At 39.2% G+C, this 23,444-nt stretch overlaps 1 protein-coding gene across 4 annotated transcripts in view; it reads right to left on the bottom strand.

Annotated features, from left to right (window-relative positions):
• Positions 1 to 23,444, bottom strand: part of MIGA1 (mitoguardin 1) — a gene marked incomplete at its 5' end in the record, with an annotated part of 104,366 nt that overhangs the window by 20,263 nt on the left and 60,659 nt on the right. For all 4 annotated transcript variants that reach the window (XM_082686671.1, XM_082686672.1, XM_082686669.1 and 1 more), the window contains one exon: positions 21,183 to 21,283. In XM_082686671.1, the coding sequence (XP_082542797.1) occupies positions 21,183 to 21,283 (101 nt within the window). The remainder of the gene's footprint in view (positions 1 to 21,182; positions 21,284 to 23,444) is intronic.

The raw sequence follows: 23,444 nt of genomic DNA, 5'->3' as shown, positions 1-23,444 counted from the left end.
AAATGGTTTTTTTTTAAAGATTTTATTTATTTATTTGACAGAGAGAGATGACAAGCAGGCAGAGAGGCAGGCAGAGAGAGGAGGAAGCAGGCTCCCTGCTGAGCAGAGAGCCCGATTTGGGGCTCGATCCCAGGACTCTGGGACCATGACCTGAGCCGAAGACAGTGGCTCAACCCACTGAGCCACCCAGGTGTCCCATAAATGTTTTTTTTTTCAAGATTTTATTTATTTATTTGACAGACAGAGATCACAAGTAGGCAGAGAGGCAGGCAGAGAGGAAGGGAAGCAGACTCCCCACTGAGCAGAGAGCCTGATGTGGGGCTCGATCTCAGGACCCTGGGATCATGACCTGAGCCAAAGGCAGAGGCTTTAACCCACTAAGCCAGCCAGGCGCCCCGATGATATAATAAATGTTAACTATTGTTTTTGAATGGGAAAATAGCTTTGTTTGGGGGACTGGGAACGTGTCCAGTCTCACAATTTTGCAACTGCTTCCTGGTGCCAGTGGCTTAGCTGACCTTGAGCACGTTAAAGCACATGGTTTGCTCAAGGGCCAACACTTGATTGTGACTACATCACTGATCTTAACGTCTCTAAGGAAGTAGGACAAGTATACAGAAATATTCTTACTGTACTTCTCAAAGCAGTTGAACTTCTGGATGTTGTGAAGACAGTCTTGGCCAATGACAACAGTCCCCAGCATCTTCATCTTGGTTACAACACCAAACAAGATCTTGCCAATAAAGGGGCATTTCTTGTCACTACAGATGCCTTCAATGGCCTCCCTGGCCATCCTGAGGCCCAGACAAACATTCTTGCGGGAGCGGGAGCTTCTCCTTGCTAATTTCTCCAAGCAAGACTTCCTTATTTTGAAAGATGGTCAGCTGCTTTTGGTAGGCTAGCTTAGACCAAGAGACACTCCCTACCTAATATATGCAGGTTCAGAATTAAATACCAAAACAAAGGGTTCCCCGAATTAGCCATTAGGACTGAATTCTCATTTCCAAAAAACTATCCTATAAAATTTGAACTTTAAAAAAATAACCTCCAAAACACTCAAGGCTTCATTAGAGGCCAGTGTGGGGCTCCCAGGATTTAGAAGGCTCTAACTACTAGATTAATGCTAAAATATATGCCCTCTGCCCAACTTAATCCCCAGGAAATCAAGGACACCCAGGATTAACCCCCCAGTTAGGGCACAGAATCCTGCTATCCAGGACATGCCCCTGAGGGCCTGGGGGTTCCTCACAGCTTTAGCCCTAGTCCCAAGTCCACACCTGAGTTTTATTTTTGTCTTAAGACAGTAAGTTCTGGGTAATTATTATACAATAACGGATAACTAATATAATAGTGGGAACAATACAACAGCAAAAGAAAGACACACAAATTTCCAGAAACTAGAAAACAAATGAAAGAGTGTGGAGAGATGTAAATGATGAGGAAACCCATAGTCCTGTTAAAATATACTTAACAGGCGATATAGTCAAGAGAGAGACATTTGCTAAGCAGAGTCTCAAAGACACCAGGCTTGAAGTAGGCAGGTATGTGACAGGAGTGAAGAAGAGGGATTAAAAATGGGAAGTTAGGGGTGCATGGGTGGCTCAGTGGGTTAAGCTTCTGCCTTCAGCTCAGGTCATGATTTCAGGGTCTTGGGATCGAGCCCCACATCAGGTTCTCTACTCAGCAAGGAGCCTGCTTCCTCCTCTCTCTCTGCCTGCCTCTCTGCCTATTTGTGATCTGTCAAATAAATAAATAAAATCTTTAAAAAAAAATGAAAGGTTAAATGAAAGTCTGTGTCGAAACAACTATAGTGGTCCCACATTCTAATTCCTGCTCTTTCCCTTTCATCCCTGAACAGGAGGATAGCTTATAGAAAAAACAAATTCTCAACCAGATAACATTTCCCTTTAAAAATTATCCTCAGGGTACCCAGGTGGCTTGGTCAGTTAAGCGACAGACTCTTGATTTCAGCTCAGGTCTGTTATGATCATCATGATCATTAGTATTTTGAGTGGGGGGATTGAGCCCCACATTGGACTTTGCATTCTGGGTGTGGAGCCTGCCTGGGATTCTCTCTCTCTTTCTGTCCCTTCTCCCTCCACCAAATAAGGCCTTTTTCATTCTTTATGGAGCTGTACCCTGCCTACTAGGCTATTTCCAGATCATTATCCTAAAGAAAAGCCTATCAATCAACAGACCTCGAAGAAATAAACCAAGTATAGTTAGTCTCCTGTTCATGGGAAAGACATGCAAACCCATGCACTCTATCTAAGAATATTAACTAGTCTAGTCACCAATTAAGCTTTCAAATTTGAAAAGGAAACCATCAGTACAAGAATGAGAGCCCAATATAGACAAAACTGACCCCAGAGGAAGGAAACTATTCAGGAAATAGAAATATTAAATATTAAATGGCAGATACAGCTCTCCCTTCTCAGATTATTATTATTATAAATATTTATCCTTGTTATTTTGCATATTATAATTAGTATATTATTTTGGATTGTTATCAACAAGTGCTATCAAGTCAGAGGTGGGTATTGAAAGCTTTTCACGGGATGCCTGGGAGGCTTAATCAGTTGAGTGCCAGACTCTTGGTTTTGCTATGATTATAATCTCGGGGTTATGGGATCAAGCCCCACATCTGGCTCCAAGCTAAGTGAGGAGTCCGCTTGAGATTCTCTCTTCCCCTCCCCGACCCCATGCTATTGCACTTGCACTCTCTCTCAAATAAATAAATTTTAAGGGGTCAAGATGGCGGAGAAGTAGCAGGCTGAGACTACTTCAGCTAGCCGGAGATCAGCTAGATAGCTTATCTAAAGATTGCAAACACCTGAAAATCCATCGGCAGATCGAAGAGAAGAAGAACAGCAATTCTGAAAACAGAAAAACAACCACTTTCTGAAAGGTAGGACCAGCGGAGACGTGAATCCAAAGCGATGGGAAGATAGACCCCGGGGGGAGGGGCCGGCTCCCGGCAAGCAGCGGAGCAACCGCGCACAAAATCAGGACTTTTAAAAGTCTGTTCCGCTGAGGGACATCGCTCCAGAGGCTAAATCGGGGCGAAGCCCACACGGGGTGAGCGTGGCCTCAGGTCCCGCAGGGTCACAGAAGGATCGGGGGTGTCTGAGTGTCGCAGAGCTTGCAGGTATTGGAAAGGGAAAGCCGGCTACAGAGACAGAGCCGACAGTAAGCTCACAGCTCGGTGTTACCTTGAACCGGTCGCAGGTTCGGTGAGCTTGGAGCGTGGCCGGAGGTCAGGCAGACGGGAGTAACTGGCGCTGTTCTCTGAGGGCGCACTGAGGAGTGGGGCCCTGGGCTCTCGGCTCCTCTGGGCCGGAGACCAGGAGGCCGCCATTTGTATTCCCGTCCTCCAGAACTCTACGGAAAGCGGAAAGTGCTCAGGGAACAAAAGCTCCTGAAAGCAAACCCGAGCGGATTACTCACCCCGGCCCCTGATAAGGGCGGTGCAATTCCGCCTGGGGCAAAGACACTTGAGAATCACTACACCAGGCCCCTCCCCCAGAAGATCAACCAGAAATCCAGCCTAGACCAAGTTCACCTACCAAGGAGTGCGGTTTCAATACCAGGGAGAGCAGCAGAATTCCAGAGGAGGAGAAAGCCAAGCACGGAACTCATGGCTTTGTTCCTGTGATTTTTTTTAGTCTTGCAGTTAATTTAATTTTTTTCTTTTTCATTTTTTGTTTTTTTTTCTCGCCTTCTGGTAATTTTTTTTTAACTTTTACCTTTTTCTTTTTTAACGTTTTTAAACTAGTTTATCCAATATATATATTTTTTCTTTTTTACATTTTTCTTATTGGTTTTCTTTTTTAAAATTCTTTTCTTTTTTTTTTCTTTCTTCCTTTTTGAACCTCTTTTTATCCCCTTTCTCCCCCCTCACAATTTGGGATCTCTTCTAATTTGGTTAAAGCATATTTTCCTGGGGTTGTTGCCACCCTCTTAGTATTTTACTTGCTCCTTCATATACTCTTATCTGGACAAAATGACAAGATGGAAAATTTCAACACAAAAAAAAGAATAAGAGGCAGTACCAAAGGCTAGGGACCTAATCAATACACACATTGGAAATATGTCAGATCTAGAGTTCAGAATGACAATTCTCAAGATTCTAGCCGGGCTCGAAAAAGGCATGGAAGATAATAGAGAAACCCTCTCGAGAGATATAAAAGCCCTTTCTGGAGAAATAAAAGAACTAAAATCTTACCAAGTTGAAAAAAAAAAAGCTATTAATGAGGTGCAATCAAAAAAGGAGGCTCTCGGGGCGCCTGGGTGGCTCAGTGGGTTAAGCCGCTGCCTTCGGCTCAGGTCATGATCTCGGGGTCCTGGGATCGAGTCCCACATCGGGCTCTCTGCTCGGAGGGGGGCCTGCTTCCTCCTCTCTCTCTGTCTGCCTCTCTGCCTACTTGTGATCTCTGTCAAATAAATAAATAAAATCTTTAAAAAAAAAAAATGGAGGCTCTCACTGCTAGGATAAATGAGGCAGAAGAAAGAATTAGTGATATAGAAGACAAAATGACAGAGAATAAAGAAGCTGAGCAAAAGAGGGACAAACAGCTACTGGGCCACGAGGGGAGAATTCGAGAGATAAGTGACACCATAAGACGAAACAACATTAGAATAATTGGAATTCCAGAAGAAGAAGAAAGAGAGAGGGGAGCAGAAGGTATACTGGAGAGAATTATTGGGGACAATTTCCCCAATATGGCAAAGGGAACGAGCATCAAAATTCAGGAGGTTCAGAGAACGCCCCTCAAAATCAATAAGAATAGGCCCACACCCCGTCACCTAATAGTAAAATTTACAAGTCTCAGTGACAAAGAGAAAATCCTGAAAGCAGCCCGAGAAAAGAAGTCTGTAACATACAATGGTAAGAATATTAGATTGGCAGCTGACTTATCCACAGAGACCTGGCAGGCCAGAAAGAGCTGGCATGATATTTTCAGAGCACTAAACGAGAAAAACATGCAGCCAAGAATACTATATCCAGCTAGGCTATCATTGAAAATAGAAGGAGAGATTAAAAGCTTCCAGGACAAACAAAAACTGAAAGAATTTGCAAACACCAAACCAGCTCTACAGGAAATCTTAAAAGGGGTCCTCTAAGCAAAGAGAGAGCCTACAAGTGGTAGATCAGAAAGGAACAGAGACCATATACAGTAACAGTCACCTTACAGGCAATACAATGGCACTAAATTCATATCTCTCAATAGTTACCCTGAATGTGAATGGGCTAAATGCCCCTGTCAAAAGACACAGGGTATCAGAATGGATACAAAAACAAAACCCATCTATATGTTGCCTCCAAGAAACTCATTTTAAGCCCAAAGACACCTCCAGATTTAAAGTGAGGGGGTGGAAAAGAATTTACCATACTAATGGACATCAGAAGAAAGCAGGAGTGGCAATCCTTATATCAGATCAATTAGATTTTAAGCCAAAGACTATAATAAGAGATGAGGAAGGACACTATATCATACTCAAAGGGTCTGTCCAACAAGAAGATTTAACAATTTTAAATATCTATGCCCCCAATGTGGGAGCAGCCAACTATATAAACCAATTAATAACAAAATCAAAGAAACACATCAACAATAATACAATAATAGTAGGGGACATTAATACTCCCCTCACTGAAATGGACAGATCATCCAAGCAAAAGATCAACAAGGAGATAAAGGCCTTAAACAACACACTGGACCAGATGGACATCACAGATATATTCAGAACATTTCATCCCAAAGAAACAGAATACACATTCTTCTCTAGTGCACATGGAACATTCTCCAGAATAGATCACATCCTCGGTCCTAAATCAGGACTCAACTGGTATCAAAAGATTGGGATCATTCCCTGCATATTTTCAGACCACAATGCTCTAAAGCTAGAACTCAACCACAAAAGGAAGTTTGGAAAGAACCCAAATACATGGAGACTAAACAGCATCCTTCTAAAGAATGAATGGGTCAACTGGGAAATTAAAGAAGAATTGAAAAAAATCATGGAAACAAATGATAATGAAAATACAATGGTTCAAAATATGTGGGACACAACAAAGGCTGTCCTAAGAGGAAAATATATAGTGGTACAAGCCTTTCTCAAGAAACAAGAAAGGTCTCAGGTACACAACCTAACCCTACACCAAAAGGAGCTGGAGAAAGAACAAGAAAGAAACCCTAAGCCCAGCAGGAGAAGAGAAATCATAAAGATCAGAGCAGAAATCAATGAAATAGAAACCAAAAAACAATAGAACAAATCAACGAAACTAGGAGCTGGTTCTTTGAAAGAATTAATAACATTGATAAACCCCTAGCCCGACTTATCAAAAAGAAAAGAAAGAAGGACCCAAATAAATAAAATCATGAATAAAAGAGGAGAGATCACAACTAACACCAAAGAAATACAAACTATTATAAGAACATACTATGAGCAAATCTACGCCAACAAATTTGACAATCTGGAAGAAATGGATGCATTCCTAGAAACATATAAACTACCACAACTGAACCAGGAAGAAATAGAAAGCCTGTACAGACCCATAACCAGGAAGGAGATTGAAACAGTCATTAAAATCTCCAAACAAACAAAAGCCCAGGGCCAGACGGCTTCCCGGGGGAATTCTACCAAACATTTAAAGAAGAACTAATTCCTATTCTCCTGAAAATGTTCCAAAAAATAGAAATGGAAGGAAAACTTCCAAACTCATTTTATGAGGCCAGCATCACCTTGATCCCAAAACCAGACAAGGATCCCATCAAAAGAGAGAGCTATAGACCAATATCCTTGATGAACACAGACGCGAAAATACTCACCAAAATACTAGCCAATAGGATTCAACAGTACATTAAAAGGATTATTCACCACGACCAAGTGGGTTTTATTCCAGGGCTGCAAGGTTGGTTCAACATCCGCAAATCAGTCAATGTGATACAACACATCAATAAAAGAAAGAACAAGAACCATGTAATACTCTCAATAGATGCTGAAAAAGCATTTGACAAAGTACAGCATCCCTTCCTTATCAAAACTCTTCAAAGTGTAGGGATAGAAGGCACATACCTCAATATCATCAAAGCCATCTATGAAAAACCCACCGCAAATATCATTCTCAATGGAGAAAAACTGAAAGCTTTTCCGCTAAGGTCAGGAACACGGCAGGGATGTCCATTATCACCACTGCTATTCAACATAGTACTAGAGGTCCTAGCCTCAGCAATCAGACAACAAGGCATCCAAATCGGCAAAGAAGAAGTCAAATTATCACTCTTCGCAGATGATATGATACTATATGTGGAAAACCCAAAAGACTCCACTCCAAAACTGCTAGAACTTGTACAGGAATTCAGTAAAGTGTCAGGATATAAAATCAATGCACAGAAATCAGTTGCATTTCTCTACACCAACAGCAAGACAGAAGAAAGAGAAATTAAGGAGTCAATCCCATTTACAACTGCACCCAAAACCATAAGATACCTAGGAATAAACCTAACCAAAGAGGCACAGAATCTATACTCAGAAAACTATAGTAGTACTCATGAAAGAAATTGAGGAAGACACAAAGAAATGGAAAAATGTTCCATGCTCCTGGATTGGAAGAATAAATATTGTGAAAATGTCTATGCTACCTAAAGCAATCTACACATTTAATGCAATTCCTATCAAAGTACCATCCATCTTTTTCAAAGAAATGGAACAAATAATCCTAAAATTTATATGGAACCAGAAAAGACCTCGCATAGCCAAAGGAATGTTGAAAAAGAAAGCCAACGTTGGTGGCATCACAATTCCGGACTTCAACCTCTATTACAAAGCTGTCATCATCAAGACAGCATGGTACTGGCACAAAAACAGACACATAGATCAATGGAACAGAAGAGAGAGCCCAGAAATAGACCCTCAACTCTACAGTCAACTAATCTTCGACAAAGCAGGAAAGAATGTCCAATGGAAAAAAGACAGCCTCTTCAATAAATGGTGCTGGGAAAATTGGACAGCCACATGCAGAAAAATGAAATTGGACCATTTCCTTACACCACACACAAAAACAGACTCAAAATGGATGAAGGACCTCAATGTGCGAAAGGAATCCATCAAAATCCTTGAGGAGAACACAGGCAGCAACCTCTTCGACCTCAGCTGCAGCAACATCTTCCTAGGAACCACGCCAAAGGCAAGGGAAGCAAGGGCAAAAATGAACTCTTGGGATTTCATCAAGATCAAAAGCTTTTGCACAGCAAAGGAAACAGTTAACAAAATCAAAAGACAACTGACAGAATGGGAGAAGATATTTGCAAATGACATATCAGATAAAGGACTAGTGTCCAGAATCTATAAAGAACTTATCAAACTCAACACCCAAAGAACAAATAATCCAATCAAGAAATGGGCAGAGGACATGAACAGACATTTCTGCAAAGAAGACATCCAGATGGCCAACAGACACATGAAAAAGTGCTCCATATCACTCGGCATCAGGGAAATACAAATCAAAACCACAATGAGATATCACCTTACACCAGTCAGAATGTCTAAAATCAACAAGTCAGGAAATGACAGATGCTGGCGAGGATGCGGAGAAAGGGGAACCCTCCTACAGTGTTGGTGGGAATGCAAGCTGGTGCAGCCACTCTGGAAAACAGCATGGAGGTTCCTCAAAATGTTGAAAATAGAACTGCCCTATGACCCAGCAATTGCACTATTGGGTATTTACCCTAAAGATACAAACGTAGTGATCCAAAGGGGCACGTGCACCCGAATGTTTATAGCAGCAATGTCCACAATAGCCAAACTATGGAAAGAACCTAGATGTCCATCAACAGATGAATGGATAAAGAAGATGTGGTATATATACACAATGGAATACTATGCAGCCATCAAAAGAAATGAAATCTTGCCATTTGCGACAACATGGATGGAACTAGAGCGTATCATGCTTAGCGAAATAAGTCAAGCAGAGAAAGACAACTATCATATGATCTCCCTGATATGAGGAAGTGGTGATGCAACATGGGGGCTTAAGTGGGTAGGAGAAGAATAAATGAAACAAGATGGGATTGGGAGGGAGACAAACCATAAGTAACTCTTAATCTCACAAAACAAACTGAGGGTTGCTGGGGGGAGGGGGTTTGGGAGACGGGGGTGGGATTATGGACATTGGGGAGGGTATGTGCTTTGGTGAGTGCTGTGAAGTGTGTAAACCTGGTGATTCACAGACCTGTACCCCTGGGGATAAAAATATGTTTATAAAAAAATAAAAGATTTAAAAATAAATAAATAAATAAATAAATAAATTTTTTTAAAAAATGAAGATCAGAAAAAATAAAAAAAATTTTCAAGCTTCCATTTAGTGGAAGTAACTTTTTCTCCTTTTTTTTTTTTTTTAAAGGGAGAGAAAATCTCAAGCCAAATCCATGCCCAGTGCAGAGGCCAATGGGGGTCCAATCTCATGACCCTGAGATCATGACCTGAGCCTAAATCAAGAGTTGAACACTTAGGCCTGGATGCCTGGTAAGTGTCTGCCTTCAACTCAGGTCATGATCTCAGGGTCCTGGGATTGAACCCTTATCAAGCCCCCTGCTCAGTGCAAAGTCATCTTCCTTTCCCTCTGCCACTCCAGCTTGCTCATGCATGCACATGCATGCTCGCTCTCTCTCAAACAAATAACTAAAATCTTAAAAAAAAAAAAAAAAAGAGTCTGACACTTAACAAACTGAGCCACCCAGGTGCCCCCTAATATTTTCTATTCAAAGAGCACCCTATAATTTATATATTAAACACATACACATGCTGCAGAGTGTTCATTCTAAGAAAAACTGAATCCACAGCTAAAAATTACTCTTCACAGTATTAGTTTCTACCTATTAAATGACAATCTCTTTAACAGATGGGAGAGCTAGAAGCACTAACTGCAGCAGTATCCTAACATTTAAAAGACCTTTCAGAACTTGAAAATACTATGCTAAGTGAAAGGATATCAAAACCAAAAGGTTACATATTGTATGATTCTATTTATATGAAATGTACAGAATAGGCAAATCCATAGAGACACAGAGGTAGATCAGTACTAGGGTGGAGGGGGGACAAGAGAGAACAGAGTGTGATTACTAATAGGTCGGGGTTTCTTCTTGGGGTGATAAAAATGTTCTGGAAGTAGAAATGTGTTATTGGTAACACAGCTAAAAAAGTGTACACTTTTAAAAAGTGAATTTTATAGCATGTGAGCTATTTCTCAGTAAAGCTATTATTTAAAAAAGACTTTTCAGAGAAAAGAGACTGTAGTTCCAAACCAATGTTTGGCAAAGCTTATATAGGAAAATCTTGTTAATCACTTTCACAAATGACGGACCTGGCTTAGAAAAAAGCCTATGCCAGGATTTCTTTAATCTAAATAGGGAAGAAATCTTTCTGGTAATTCTGAGTAAATCTTTCAAATCTTCACAAATTGTTTATCTTCCCAAGGAGTTCAGATCTTATTTTCTTAATAACTTTCTTCATTAAAATAGTTTTCCCTACTTTAAGTATCTGGCATATAATAAATGCAATTAAAAATAATTTAACAAACATTTCTTAGAATAGAACTTATTTTGGAACATTCACATTCCAAGATCATACATTTATACCCTAGAAGCATTCCTAAGATGTTTCTCAAATACTGAGTCCTTCTTGTGGTTTTCATGTATTTTGTTTTCCATAAAGAGTCTTTTTATCAAACTTCTGTAACTTAAACAACAAAGTAAGTATAATGAACACTTGGCAAAATATTTTTTAAAGTTGCATATTATAAAGAAACTGGAGCAATTAGGTATATATCATCCCTCACAGCAGGAAAATGCAAAGTGAGTAGCAATTCTTACAAGTCATCTAGGACACAAGTATCTACAGAACAGAAAGATAAAAAGTATTTGACAAAATAGAACATCCTTTTATGTTAAAAACTCTCAAATATGGCACAGAAAAAATGTACCTCAATACAATAAAGGCCATATATGACAAGTCATAGTTAGTATCATACTCAACAATGAAAGACTGAAAGCTTTTCCCCTAAGACCAAAATAAGAGTGCCCATTCTCACCACTCCTATTCAACATAGCACTGAAGTTCTAGCCAGAGCTATCGGGCAAGACAAGGGAAAAAAGGCATCCAAATTGGAAAGAAAAAAGTAAAATTGTCTCTGTCTGCGCATGATTTGATCATATATACAAAGAATCTTAAAAGACCACCAAAAAACTGATAGAACATAAACAAATCTGGTAAAGTTGCAGGAAACAAAAGCAATGTATAAAAATTAGTTGCATTTCTATATACTCACAACAATCAATCAGAAAGAGAAATTAAGAGGAACATGGCAGAGTAAGAAGATCCTAAGCTCATTTGAACCCAGGGATACAAGTAAATAATACTCACATCAGTGTAAATAACCCGAAAACTGACTGAAGACTGGGTGAACAAGCTCTCCAAAGCTAAATGTGGAGAAGGGGCCATATCACAGTGGGTAGGAAGAACAGAGGTGTGGTGAGGAGCTAAATGGACCCATAGGGCTGTTCATGAGATGTAAGGACACCACCAGTGCAGAGAGGGAAGAGAAAAAGACCCTTATACCAAGGACCTGAGTCACCTGAACCTTCAGAGTAAGACAACCAGAGGCTTTGATCCAAATTTTACAAGTTCTTACAATTGGTGGAGCTTAACACCTAGAACTTCAAAAATCAGCAAAAATCTGGTTCTGTATGAGCCAGAGTGACAGGAAACGGAGTCCCCACTCTTAAAGAGACACCACAACAAAGAGCCCCACTGAGATATAGCATAGAAGCCGCAATTTGAAAAATTCCAGGAGGGAGATTTGTTTACTAATGTCAGAGTATGCGCTGGCGGGACAGGGATCTTTGGGAGAATTCTCCAGGAACAAAGGAGCTGGCGAACACAATTTCCCTTCCCTACCCAACCTAGATACACAGACACCTCCAATAAGCAGTGAAACACTAATATTTGACAAATAACTTGTTAACCGTTCACCCTGCCCCAGTGGTCTCCTGCAGACACACCCTCTTCAATGAGGCCTTCTTCCAAGTCTCCTCTTATGGCAGACCTGCACAAACCTTGCTAACACACCACCCCTGCCCCTGATTTCTCCTGTGGTCCTATCCCCTTCAAAACACACTTGAATGGAGCCCATCCAAATTGATCCAGTAAGCCTTGCAGTCTGCAAGCAGTCCTGACAGGGGCAACACTCCAAAGTGATTCCAGCCCTGGGGAGAAGGAAAAATAACTACATACAACAGTCCAAATGTGGCTCCAGCAGTGGACTGGGGACAGATACCATGTCTGACCGCAGGAACTGCCCCAAAGTGAAAGCTTTTTGGGGCACAGGGAAAGTACCCTGCAGTTTGGTGCTACTGCATCTCTGACATATGCATGGTCTGACTCAACTCAAGCCCAAGGCAGCCCCAAACTGGCCCACTAAAAACACAGGGACCACCCCCTGCCCACAGCAGGCAAAGAGAGCCACTTCAGACAACTGGACTGAAGGCAACAGTGGCTCAGCCACATAAGCAGGGCACATGCAACACACATAGGAGACACACCTGAAGCAGGTTCTAGTGAACAGGGGACACTGTACTGTAGGACATTGGACCTCTTTTTCATAAGCTTACTATTTTTTTTTAAGATTTTATTTATTTATTTGACAGACAGAGATTACAAGTAGGCAGAGAGGCAGGCAGAGAGAGAGGGGAGGAAGCAGGCTCCCTGCTGAGCAAAGAGCCCGATGCGGGGCTCGATCCCAGGACCCTGGGATCATGACCTGAGCCAAAGGCAGAGGCTTTAACCCACTGAGCCACCCAGTGCCCCAAGCTTACTATTTTTAAGGGCAAAAGAGAAAGCTGACTTAGATATAAAAATATATGCAGAGAATTAGACAATATGAGGACACAGAGGAATATATTCCAAATGAAAGAACAAGACAAAATCACAGCAAGTGAGCTAAACAAAATGGAGGTAAGTAATATGCCTGAAAGAGAATTTAAAGTAATGGCCATAAAGATACTCACTGGACTTGAAAAAGAATGGAGGACCTCACTGAGACCCTCAACAAAGAGAAAACAAAACAAAACAAAAAATCAGAGATGAAGAACTAAGTAACTGAAACTAAAAATATAGCAAATGGAATAAATACTAGACTAGAGGAAGCAGAAGAACAAATTAATGACCTGGAAGACAGAATAATGGAAAGCCATCAAGCTGAATAGGAGAGAAAAAATAATAAAAATAAATGAAAATAGACAAGGGAAACTTGGCAACACCATAAAGCATAGTAACATTTACATTATAAGGATCCCAGACAGAGAAAGAAAAAAGGGGGCAGACAATGCATAAATGTGTTTGAAGAAATAATAGCTGAAAACTTCCTGAATCTGGGGAAGGAAACAAACATCCAGATCCAGGAGGCACAGAGAGCCCCAATAAGATCTTCTCAAGGAGGCCCAAACCAAGATACACAATAATTAAAATGGCAAAAACTAGAAATAAAGAGAGAATTTTTAAAGCAGCAAAAGGAAATGAAAGTTATATACAAGGGAAACCCCATAAGACTATCAGCTGATTTTTCACCAGAAACTCTGCATGCCAGAGGGAGTGCCATGATATATTCAAAGTGCTGAAGGAAAAAAAAAGAAAAAGAAAAAAACCTGGAACCAAGAATAATCTATCCAGTAAGGCTATCATTCAGAATAGGAGATAAAGAGTTCCCGGACAAACAAAAGTTAAAAGAATTCATAACCATAACTCAGCCATACAAGACATGTTAAAGGGGACTCTTTGAGTGGAAAGATCATATGCAGGAATAAGAAAAGTAGGGGCGTCTGGGTGGCTCAGTGGGTTAAAGCCTCTGCCTTCGGCTTGGGTCATGATCTCAGGGTCCTGGGATCGAGCCCCCCTGCATCAGGCTCTCTGCTTAGCAGGGAGCCTGCTTCTTCCTCTCTCTCTCTGCCTGCCGCTCTGCCTACTTGTGATCTGTTAAATAAATAAAATCTTAAAAAAAAAAAAAAGACAAGAAAAGAAAAGCAGCGAACACAAAAACAGTAAAAATAAATATGCCTATAAAAACCAGTCAAGGGACTCGCAAAATAAAAGGATATAACCTATGATATAACCCTATGCCTAAAATGCTGGGGAAAGAGAAGAATGGGTTCAAACTTTAGTGACCATCAACTTAATATAGACTACTATATGCATAAGATGTGATTACAAAACTAACAGTAACTACAAATCAAAAACCAGAAATACATAAGCAAAAAAATAGAGAATAGAATCCAAGTATATCACTACATAAAAGCAGCAATCCATGAGAGAAAAGAGGAAAAGAAGAAAGGAACAGAGAAGTACTACCAAAACAACCATAAAATAAGTATCAAAATGGCAGTAAGTACATACTTATGCAGGCTGACAAGATGGATAAAAAAAAGCAAGACCCATCTATATGCTGCCTATAAGAGACTCATTTCAGACCAAAAAATACATTCAGGTTGAAAGTGAATGGATGTAGGAGCTATTTATCATGCAAAGGGCAGTGGGAAAAAAGCCAGGCAAGCAATACTTCCACTGGACAAAACTGACTCTATTTTTTTTAGAGTAAGTTCTAAGCCCAAAGAGGGGTTTGAACTCATGACCCTGGAATCAAGAATCATATGCTCTACTGACTAAGCCAGTCAGGTGCCCCAGAAGAAATGGACTTTAAAAGAATTATTTATTTATTTTATTATTTTTTTAATATGTTTTTAAGATTTTATTTATTTATTTATTTGACAGAGAAATCACAAGTAGGCAGAGAGGCAGGCAGAGAGAGGAGGAAGCAGGCTCCCTGATGAGCAGAGAGCCCGATGTGGGGCTCGATCGCAGGACCCTGGGTTTGTGACCTGAGCCTAAGGCAGAGGCTTTAACCCACTGAGCCACCCAGGTGCCCTAAAAGAATTATTTATTTATTTTAGAGAGAGAGAGAGCATGAGCAGAAGGGGAAGAGGGAGAGGAAATGAGAATCTCAAACGGACTCTGTGCTGAGCATGGGAGCCAAGAGGGAGTTTCAATCTAATGATCCTGAGATCAGGACCTGAGGCAAAACCAAGAGTCAAATGCTTAACTGACTGTGCTACCCAAGCACCCCAACGAAATAGACTTTAAAACAAAGATTGTTAGGGCATCTGGGTGGCTCAGTGGGTTAAGCCGCTGCCTTCGGCTCAGGTCATGATCTCGGGGTCCTGGGATCGAGTCCCGCATCGGGCTCTCTGCTCAGCGGGGAGCCTGCTTCTCTCTCTCTCTCTCTCTCTCTCTGCCTGCCTCTCTGTCTACTTGTGATCTCTCTCTGTCAAATAAATAAATAAATAAATCATAAAAAAAATAAATAAATAAAACAAAGATTGTTAGAAGAAAAAAAGAAAGACACTATATAATCATGAAGGGAACAACTCAAAAAGAAGATAAAACAATAGTAAATTTTTATGCACCCAACATGGGAGCACCCAGATATAAAAAGCAGCTAATAACAAACATAAATGAAGTGATCAATAGTAATACAATAATAGTAGGAAACTTTAACACTCCACTTACATCAATGGATAGATGATCCAAAAAGTAAACAAGTTAACAGTGACTTTCAACAACACATTGGAAAAGATGGATCTAACAGATATATTCAGAATGTTCCATCCTAAAACAGAAGAATGTATATTCTTTCCAAGTACACATGAACATTCTCCAGAACAGATCACCTATTAGGTCACAAAATAAGCCTGTTTCAACAAATTTTAAAAAATCAGTCATAACATACATTTTTTCCAACCACAATGTTCTGAAACTAGAAATCAACAATAAGAAAAAGATCTAGGAAGGGGCGCCTGGGTGGCTCAGTGGGTTAAGCCTCTGCCTTTGGCTCAGGTCATGATCTCGGGGTCCTGGGATAGAGACCCGCATTGGCCTCTCTGCTCAGCAGGGAGGCTGCTTCCCCCTCTCTCTCTGCCCGCTGCTCTTCCTGTTTGTGATCTCTCTCTTGCTGTCAAATAAATAAAAGCTTTTTAAAAAAATCTAGAAAAAAAAAGAAAGAAAAAAATGCAGAAGTAACACAAATATACACAGAGGTAAAGTAACATGCTACTAAACAATGAATGGGTCAACTAAGAAACCAAAGACGAAATCAAAAATTATATGGAGACAAATGAAAATGAAAACAAAATGGTCCAAATGTACAGAATTGTTGAATCACTATATTGTATATCTGAAACTAATATAAATTTTAGAAAAAGAGAGGGAAAATTTAACAACCCCATTTAGAAAGTAATAAAAAGAACAAAATACTTAGGAATAAATTTAACCAAGGAGGGGCGCTGGGTGGCTTAATTAGCATCTGCCTTCACCTTGAATCATGATCCCAGTGTCCTGGGAGCCACTCACTCTTTGCTCAGTGGGGAGCCTGCTTCTCCCTCTCCCTCTGCTGCTCCCCCTGCTTGTGCTCTGTCAAATAAATAAATACAATCTTTTTAAAAAATTTAACCAAGGAGGTGAAAATCTGTACACTGAATACTTTGATGAAGAAACTAAAGTGAATAAATAAGTGAAAGTATCTTGTCACTTGAAGTTAAATTATCTTCATGTTCATGGATCTAAAGATTTAATATCGTTAAAATCCATAAAGCCATTTGAGATTTGTTGTGGTCTCTATCAAAATTACAGTGGCATTCTTCACAGAAATAGAAAAAACAATCTTAAAATTTGTGTGGAACCACAAAAGATCCCAAGGAGCCAAAGTGATCCTGAGAAAGAACAATACTGGAGGCATCACACTTTCTGGTTTCAAACTACACTACAAAGCTGTAGTAATTACACAGTATAGTACTGGCATAAAAAGAGGCACATAAAACAGCATAACAGAATCAAGAGCCTAAAAATAAACCCTTGCATATTAGGCTCACCAATATTTTACAAGAGACCCAAGAATACTCAATGAGAAAACAATAGTCTTCAATAAACAGTGATGGGATAATTGGATAATCACATGCAGAAGAATGACTTGAACACCTATCTTACACCACTCAGAAAATTAGCTCAAAATGAACTAAAGACTCAAAAGTAAGGGATGCTTGGGTGGCTCAACTGGGTAAGCCTCCAACCTTTCATCTCAGGTCAGGTCTTGATTTCAGGGTTGTGAGTTCAAGCCCCACACTGGGCTCCACACTGGGCATGGAGCCTACTTAAAAAAAAAAAAAGAAAAAGACTTAAACATAAAACCTGAAACCATGTATCTGCTAAAAGATAACAAGGAAAAGCTCTTTGACACTGGTCTTGACAATGATATTTTGGATAGAACACCAAATCACAAGCAATAAAAGCAAAAATACGTAAGTGGGACTACATCAAACTGAAAACTTTCTGTTGAGCAAAAGAAACAATCAGTAAAATGAAAAGGTAACTTACCAAATGGGAGAAAATATCTGTAAACTATCTATTTGATAAGGAGTTAATATCCAAAATACATAAGGAACCCAAAGAACTGAGTAATGGAAAAATCCAATTAAAAAAATGGACAGAGGGGGCGCCTGGGTGGCTCAGTGGTTTGGGCTGCTGCCTTTGGCTCAGGTCATGATCTCAGGGTCCTGGGATCGAGCCCCGCATCGGGCTCCCTGCTCCGCAGGAAGCCTGCTTCCCTCTCTCTGCCTCTCTGCCTACTTGTGATCTCCGTCTTTCAAATAAATAAATAAAATCTTTTAAAAAAAATAAAAACATAAAAAAAAAAAAAATGGACAGAGGACCTGAGTAGACATTTTTCCAAACAAGACACAAATAGCCAACAGGTACATGAAAATGTGTTCAACATCACTAATCAGGGAAATACAAATCAAAACCACAATAAAATTTCACCTCACATCTATTAGAATGGGTTATCATCAAAAAGACAAGAAAAAACAAATACTGGTCTGGACAAGGATAATAGGGAAACCTGGTGTACAGTTGATGGAAATATAAACTGGTATAGCTACTTTGGAAAACAATACAGAAGTTGCTCAAAAATTAAAACAGAACTACCATATAATCTGAGCAATCCCACTTGTGGGTATATATCCAAAGGAAACGAAGTCACTATTGTGAGATATGCCATGTTCATTGCAGCATTATTCACAATAGCCAATATATAGAAATAACCTAAATGTCCAATTACAAATAAACATATAAAGAAGATGTAGTGTGTATATGGGTGTGTATGTGTGTATGAATATATGGGTGTGTGTGTATATTATTCACCCATGATAAATAAGGAAATCCTGTCATTTGCAACAATATGGATGGACCTCAAAGGCATTATGCTAAGTGAAGTAAGTCAGAGAAAGACAAATACAGATTTCACATGTGAAATCTTTTTGAAAAAGCTAAATCCATAGAATCAAAGAGTAGAATGGCAGTTGACAGAGGCTGAGTGAGGGAAGTGGGGAGATGTTGGTCAAAGGGTACAAGCTTCAGTAAGAGGACAAAGAAATCCTGGGTATCTATTGCACAGCATGGCAACTATAGTTAACAATACTGTATTACATACTTGAAAGTTGCTAAGAGAGTAAATATGAACATTCTCCCCCCCTCCATATACATATAATCCTGTGAGGTGATGGACATATTAATTAATCTTACTATGGTAATTATTCACTATATATATGTAGCAAATTATCACATCGCACACCTTAAATTTATACACGTATATCAATTATATCTCAATAAAGCTGGGGAAAATGTTAAAAAAGAACAGAAAGATAAAGCTGTCTGTATCAAATAGTAAAAGGGAAGAGAATATCTTTTCTGTAAAATATTTTATCTCTTGCAAACTTAAAAATATAAAAATACAAGGGAAAATGCAAACATTTCAGAAATGCTACTGTAAGCAAAACAAAAATATACATATACATATAAAGAAAAATCTTGAGAAGATAAAAGATTATGATCAGTACAGCTTTAACAAAGGCAGTGGGTGCCTGGGTGGCTCAGCTGGTTGATCATCAGCTTCTTGATTTTGGCTTGGGTCATGATCTCAGGGTCCTGGGATGGAACCCCACACAGGGCTCTACACTCAGCATGGAGCTGGCCTGTGATTTTCTCTCTCCCTCTGCCCTCCACCACACTCTCTCTTGCACTCCCTAACAATTTTTTTTAATCTTTAAAAAGTAATAAAATTAAAATTAAAAAAGCAGAAATCAAGGCATAGGGTACAAGGTATTGGAATATTAAAGCTTTCTACACTACAGCATGAATTGCTGATGTGTGATACTACTTATATGAAAAAAGCATTAATATCTAAAATTTACCATAAAAATAACGTTTTCCTAAGAAAAATTGGGCATATGTGATTTTAAAAGCTATTTTAAGTAGAAAAAATTATAAAAAGATAAGCACGCTGTAAACATTCTCTTTAGATACAAAATTTAAATCTTAGTAGAAAACAAATAACCCATAAATTTTTAATTCATTGATCACCATTGTTTACACAATGGTGTATTTATATCTAGACTTTTTTTCTTTGCCTAAATACTTACACAATATACTCCATACATAGTTTTCTGGGCTTTGTGGTTTTGTTTTGTTTTTAAGATTTTATTTATTTATTTGACAGACAGAGATCACAAGCAGGTGGAGAGGCAGGCAGAGAAAGAGAAGCAGGCTCCCTGCTAAGCAGAGAGCCTGATGTAGGGCTCGATCCCAGGACCCTGAGACCTGAGCCAAAGGAAGAGGTTTTAACCCACTGAGCCACCCAGGCACCTCTTTTCTGTTTTTTTATCACAAAATTACAACCACACTCTCTATATAAAGCTTTATATACTATTCTTTTCATTTAACAAATACTCCCATGTCATTAAAAATAAATGGATGGGGCACCTGGGTGGCTCACTCGTTAAGCGGCTGTTTTTGGCTTGGGTCTTAATCCCAGAGCCCTGGGATCGACCCCTGCATTGGGCTCCCAGCTCGGTGGGAAGCCTGTTTCTTCTCCCTCTCCCACTCCCCCTGCTTGTGTTCCCTCTCTCACTGTGTCTCTCTCTGTCAAATAAATAAATAAATATTTTAAAAAATAAAAAAATAAATGGAAACATGTTTTCAGCACTACAATATTTCAAAGTATGTATGCACCATAATTTGGCATTAGACTATTTCCAGGTTTTCCTTACTGTTAAAATGCCATAGTGATTATTTTTATATGTAAATCTTTGAATCTAATCACCTTCTGGAAAGAAATACCTAGGGGCACCTTGGTGGCACGATCAGTTGACTGACTGACTCTTTTTGGTTTCTGCTCAGATTCTGATATGAGGGTCATGAGACAGAGTCCCACTTGCTCAGTATGGAGTCTGCTTGTTTTTCTCTCCCTCTCCCCTCTCCACTGAGTGTTCTCTAATAAATAATCTTTAAAAAAATATATCTAGGGGCACCTGGGTCGCTCAGTGGGTTAAAGCCTCTGCCTTTGGCTTAGGTCATGATCCCAGGGTCCTGGGGATCAAGCCCTGAATCGGACTCTCTGCTCATCAGGGAGCCTGCTTCCCCCTCTCTCTGCCTGCCTCTCTGCCTACTTGTGATTTCTCTGTCAAATAAATAAATAAAATCTTCCAAAAAAAATCTAGAAGTATAATTTCTAAGCTAAGGAATCAAAAAATTTTTTAAAAGATTTTATTTATTTATTTGACAGGGAGAGATCACAAGTAGGCAGAGAGGCAAGCAGAGGGAGAAGGAGAAGCAGGCTCCCTGCGGGGCAGAGAGCCCAATGCGGGGCTTGATCCAGGACCCTGGGATCATGACCTGAGCCGAAGGCAGAGGCCCAACCCACTGAGCCACCCAGGCGTCCCTCAAAACATTTTTTTAAGAGTTCCGATGTAAGATATTACTTTCTATTAAGATATTTATATGCCTTACCCATAATCCACAGTATATGACAGTGTACCTCTGAAGTATGTGTTTACACGTTCACCTCTCTGAAAAGACTATAAGTTCCTGTGCAAACTCATGTTCATGTTACAATCATCATTGTAACCTGGTTATCTACCCCATAGTAAATACTATATAAATGGCTACTAGATTACAACACAGTGGCAAAACTGTACTCTCTGGGTGAAAAAGAATGAGAAATTCTCCCTGGGAACACACTGTCCTACCTCTGCAGCTGAAGCAAAGGAATCAGTTGATGCAACGCTCAAGGAGTCTCGCAAGCCAAATTCATCCATATTCCCCTTCATGGTGGTATCTGTATCTTTATCTTAAAAGTAAAAAAAGAAAAGTTAAGAAATTGATATTCCTTGTCACTGAAATTTAATAGTAGGTCTTTCCTCCTTCCTTCCTTCCTCCCTTCTTCTTTCTATCTTTAGACTGCAACCTAAAAGAAAAACAGTAAGTACAAACCAATGGGACATAATCTCATAAGATTCTCGAAGTGTATTCATTGTTCAACTGATTCTGAAACACTGCCAATCAGAGGAGAAAGTAATATAAAGCAGACTTTTAGTTCATTTTTTTTTTTTTTAAGATTTTATTTATTTATTTGACAGAGAGAGGGGGAAGGAGGCTCCCCACTGAGCAGAGAGCCAGATGCGGGGCTCGATCCCAGGACCATGACCTGAGCCGAAGGCAGAGGCTTTAACCCACTGAGCCACCCAGGCACCCCAGACTTTTACTTTAAAAAGGGATTAAACTTAGTATCAGATTTAACAAGGTTTTGGACAGGTAATAATTTATAACTAGAGTTAGATTATCTGCCATACATTGTAAAATCAGCATATACAAAAACATTCTGGAACAGAGCAAATCAGTTGCAAGTTACCTTAGCCAAACTGTGAGAACAAGTAGGTTCATTCATATTAAATGAATATTAACATGAAGTGTTGTCTAGCCAGTCATTTCTGATAAACTGATCAGTTAAAACAATTCAAGAAGGTATCTATCTCTAGCGGCACCTGGCTGGTTCCACTGGTTAAGCAGCTGACCCCTGGTTTCAGCTCAGGTCATGATCCCAGGTCCTAGGATGGCAACCCAAGTCAGGCTCCATGCTCAGCAGGGAGTCCACGGTGGTTTCCCTCCCCCTCCCCCTCTCCTTGTTTTCTCTCTCTCTCAAATATATAAATAAAAATATAAGTATAATGTTTATTTTTATTTATATATACATTTTTTTTAAAATATATAACAAAAACAATTAGAGCTAAGACCCTGATATTTCCTTTGGCTACCTAAGGGTCAAATATAACTATCCAGTGATTACAGGAGTTGAAAAAGTTTAAATACTTTGGCAAATATTTTATCTGGCCATGCCAAGCCAGTCTACATATTAACATATGCAGCATTCTGAATGGGGTATCAATACCTTTACATACTATCATCAGGAATCTGTTAACATTGAATTTTCAAATAATTACTGAACTTGCTTACATATGTGCCTACATTGTAGCAAACAACTGATATCTTTTAAAATTTATCACAAGTATGAAAAAGCAAAGAACAAACTACTGACAAATTTAGCAGATTGAGTTATAGTTTATACTAATATTTCTTAGTGATCCTCAATCTGCTAAATTTGTCAGATACTTTATCTTCTTTAAAAAGGAACCAGGAATCTCTTTGGCTTTCATTCATCCAAACTTGTATTCCATCATTTTTCCCAAAATAAAGTTCATTATCTTTACCAGAAATTTTCCAAGTCTTATTCAAAACCCTCAAGTACCACAAAACACGGACATTTGTGATTCTATAAAGGAAATGTAGAGTGTTTTTTTTTTAATGCAAACTATTTAGTTTAAATTCAAGATTTGTAACCAATTTATATTTCAAACTGTAAGCCAAGCAGAAAAGCAAAGGAGCCATAACTGGTACAAAGTTCATTCCTTTTAGGTATTGAAAATAACCATACAGATTTTTTTTTTCCTACTTTATATTTAGGGGGCCTACATTTCACAATTTAACCACTTATCTCCCAAGTTTAAGTTATAACTGTTTCCAGATGAAGGTTACATCAATCCTTTTAAAAGTACTAACTTCACAGCTTAAAATCCTTCTACTACTAAATGACTATTAATGGAAAAAATCAGAAATTAAATTATTGTTTTCAAAAACACACTTTCTTTTAAAAATTTAAATTTTTCATTGAACCTGAGAACTAAACAACATAATTGGTTTTATGCTTATAAATAGCTGTAAGATTGGTATTTTTGGACATTCAATTATCCAGAAAAATACCCATTATGTTCTTTCAGTACACATGTGATTTTAAAAAATGCACAAACTTTGAGAGATAAATCGTTTACACAATTGAAACTGGCATTTACAGCTTTTAACCCTTTACCTTCTTATTTTTCCATTGTTAGTATTAATTGTGCAAAATGAAATCACAGTACAATTTTCATTAGGCCAGACCACTTTTAAACCAGGAT

The sequence above is a fragment of the Mustela nivalis genome (assembly GCF_964662115.1).
Source record: "Mustela nivalis genome assembly, chromosome: 10".
NCBI classification, from domain to species: Eukaryota; Metazoa; Chordata; class Mammalia; order Carnivora; family Mustelidae; genus Mustela; species Mustela nivalis.
Note: the sequence above shows the minus strand (reverse complement) of the source record. Positions and strands in the feature narration are given on the sequence as shown.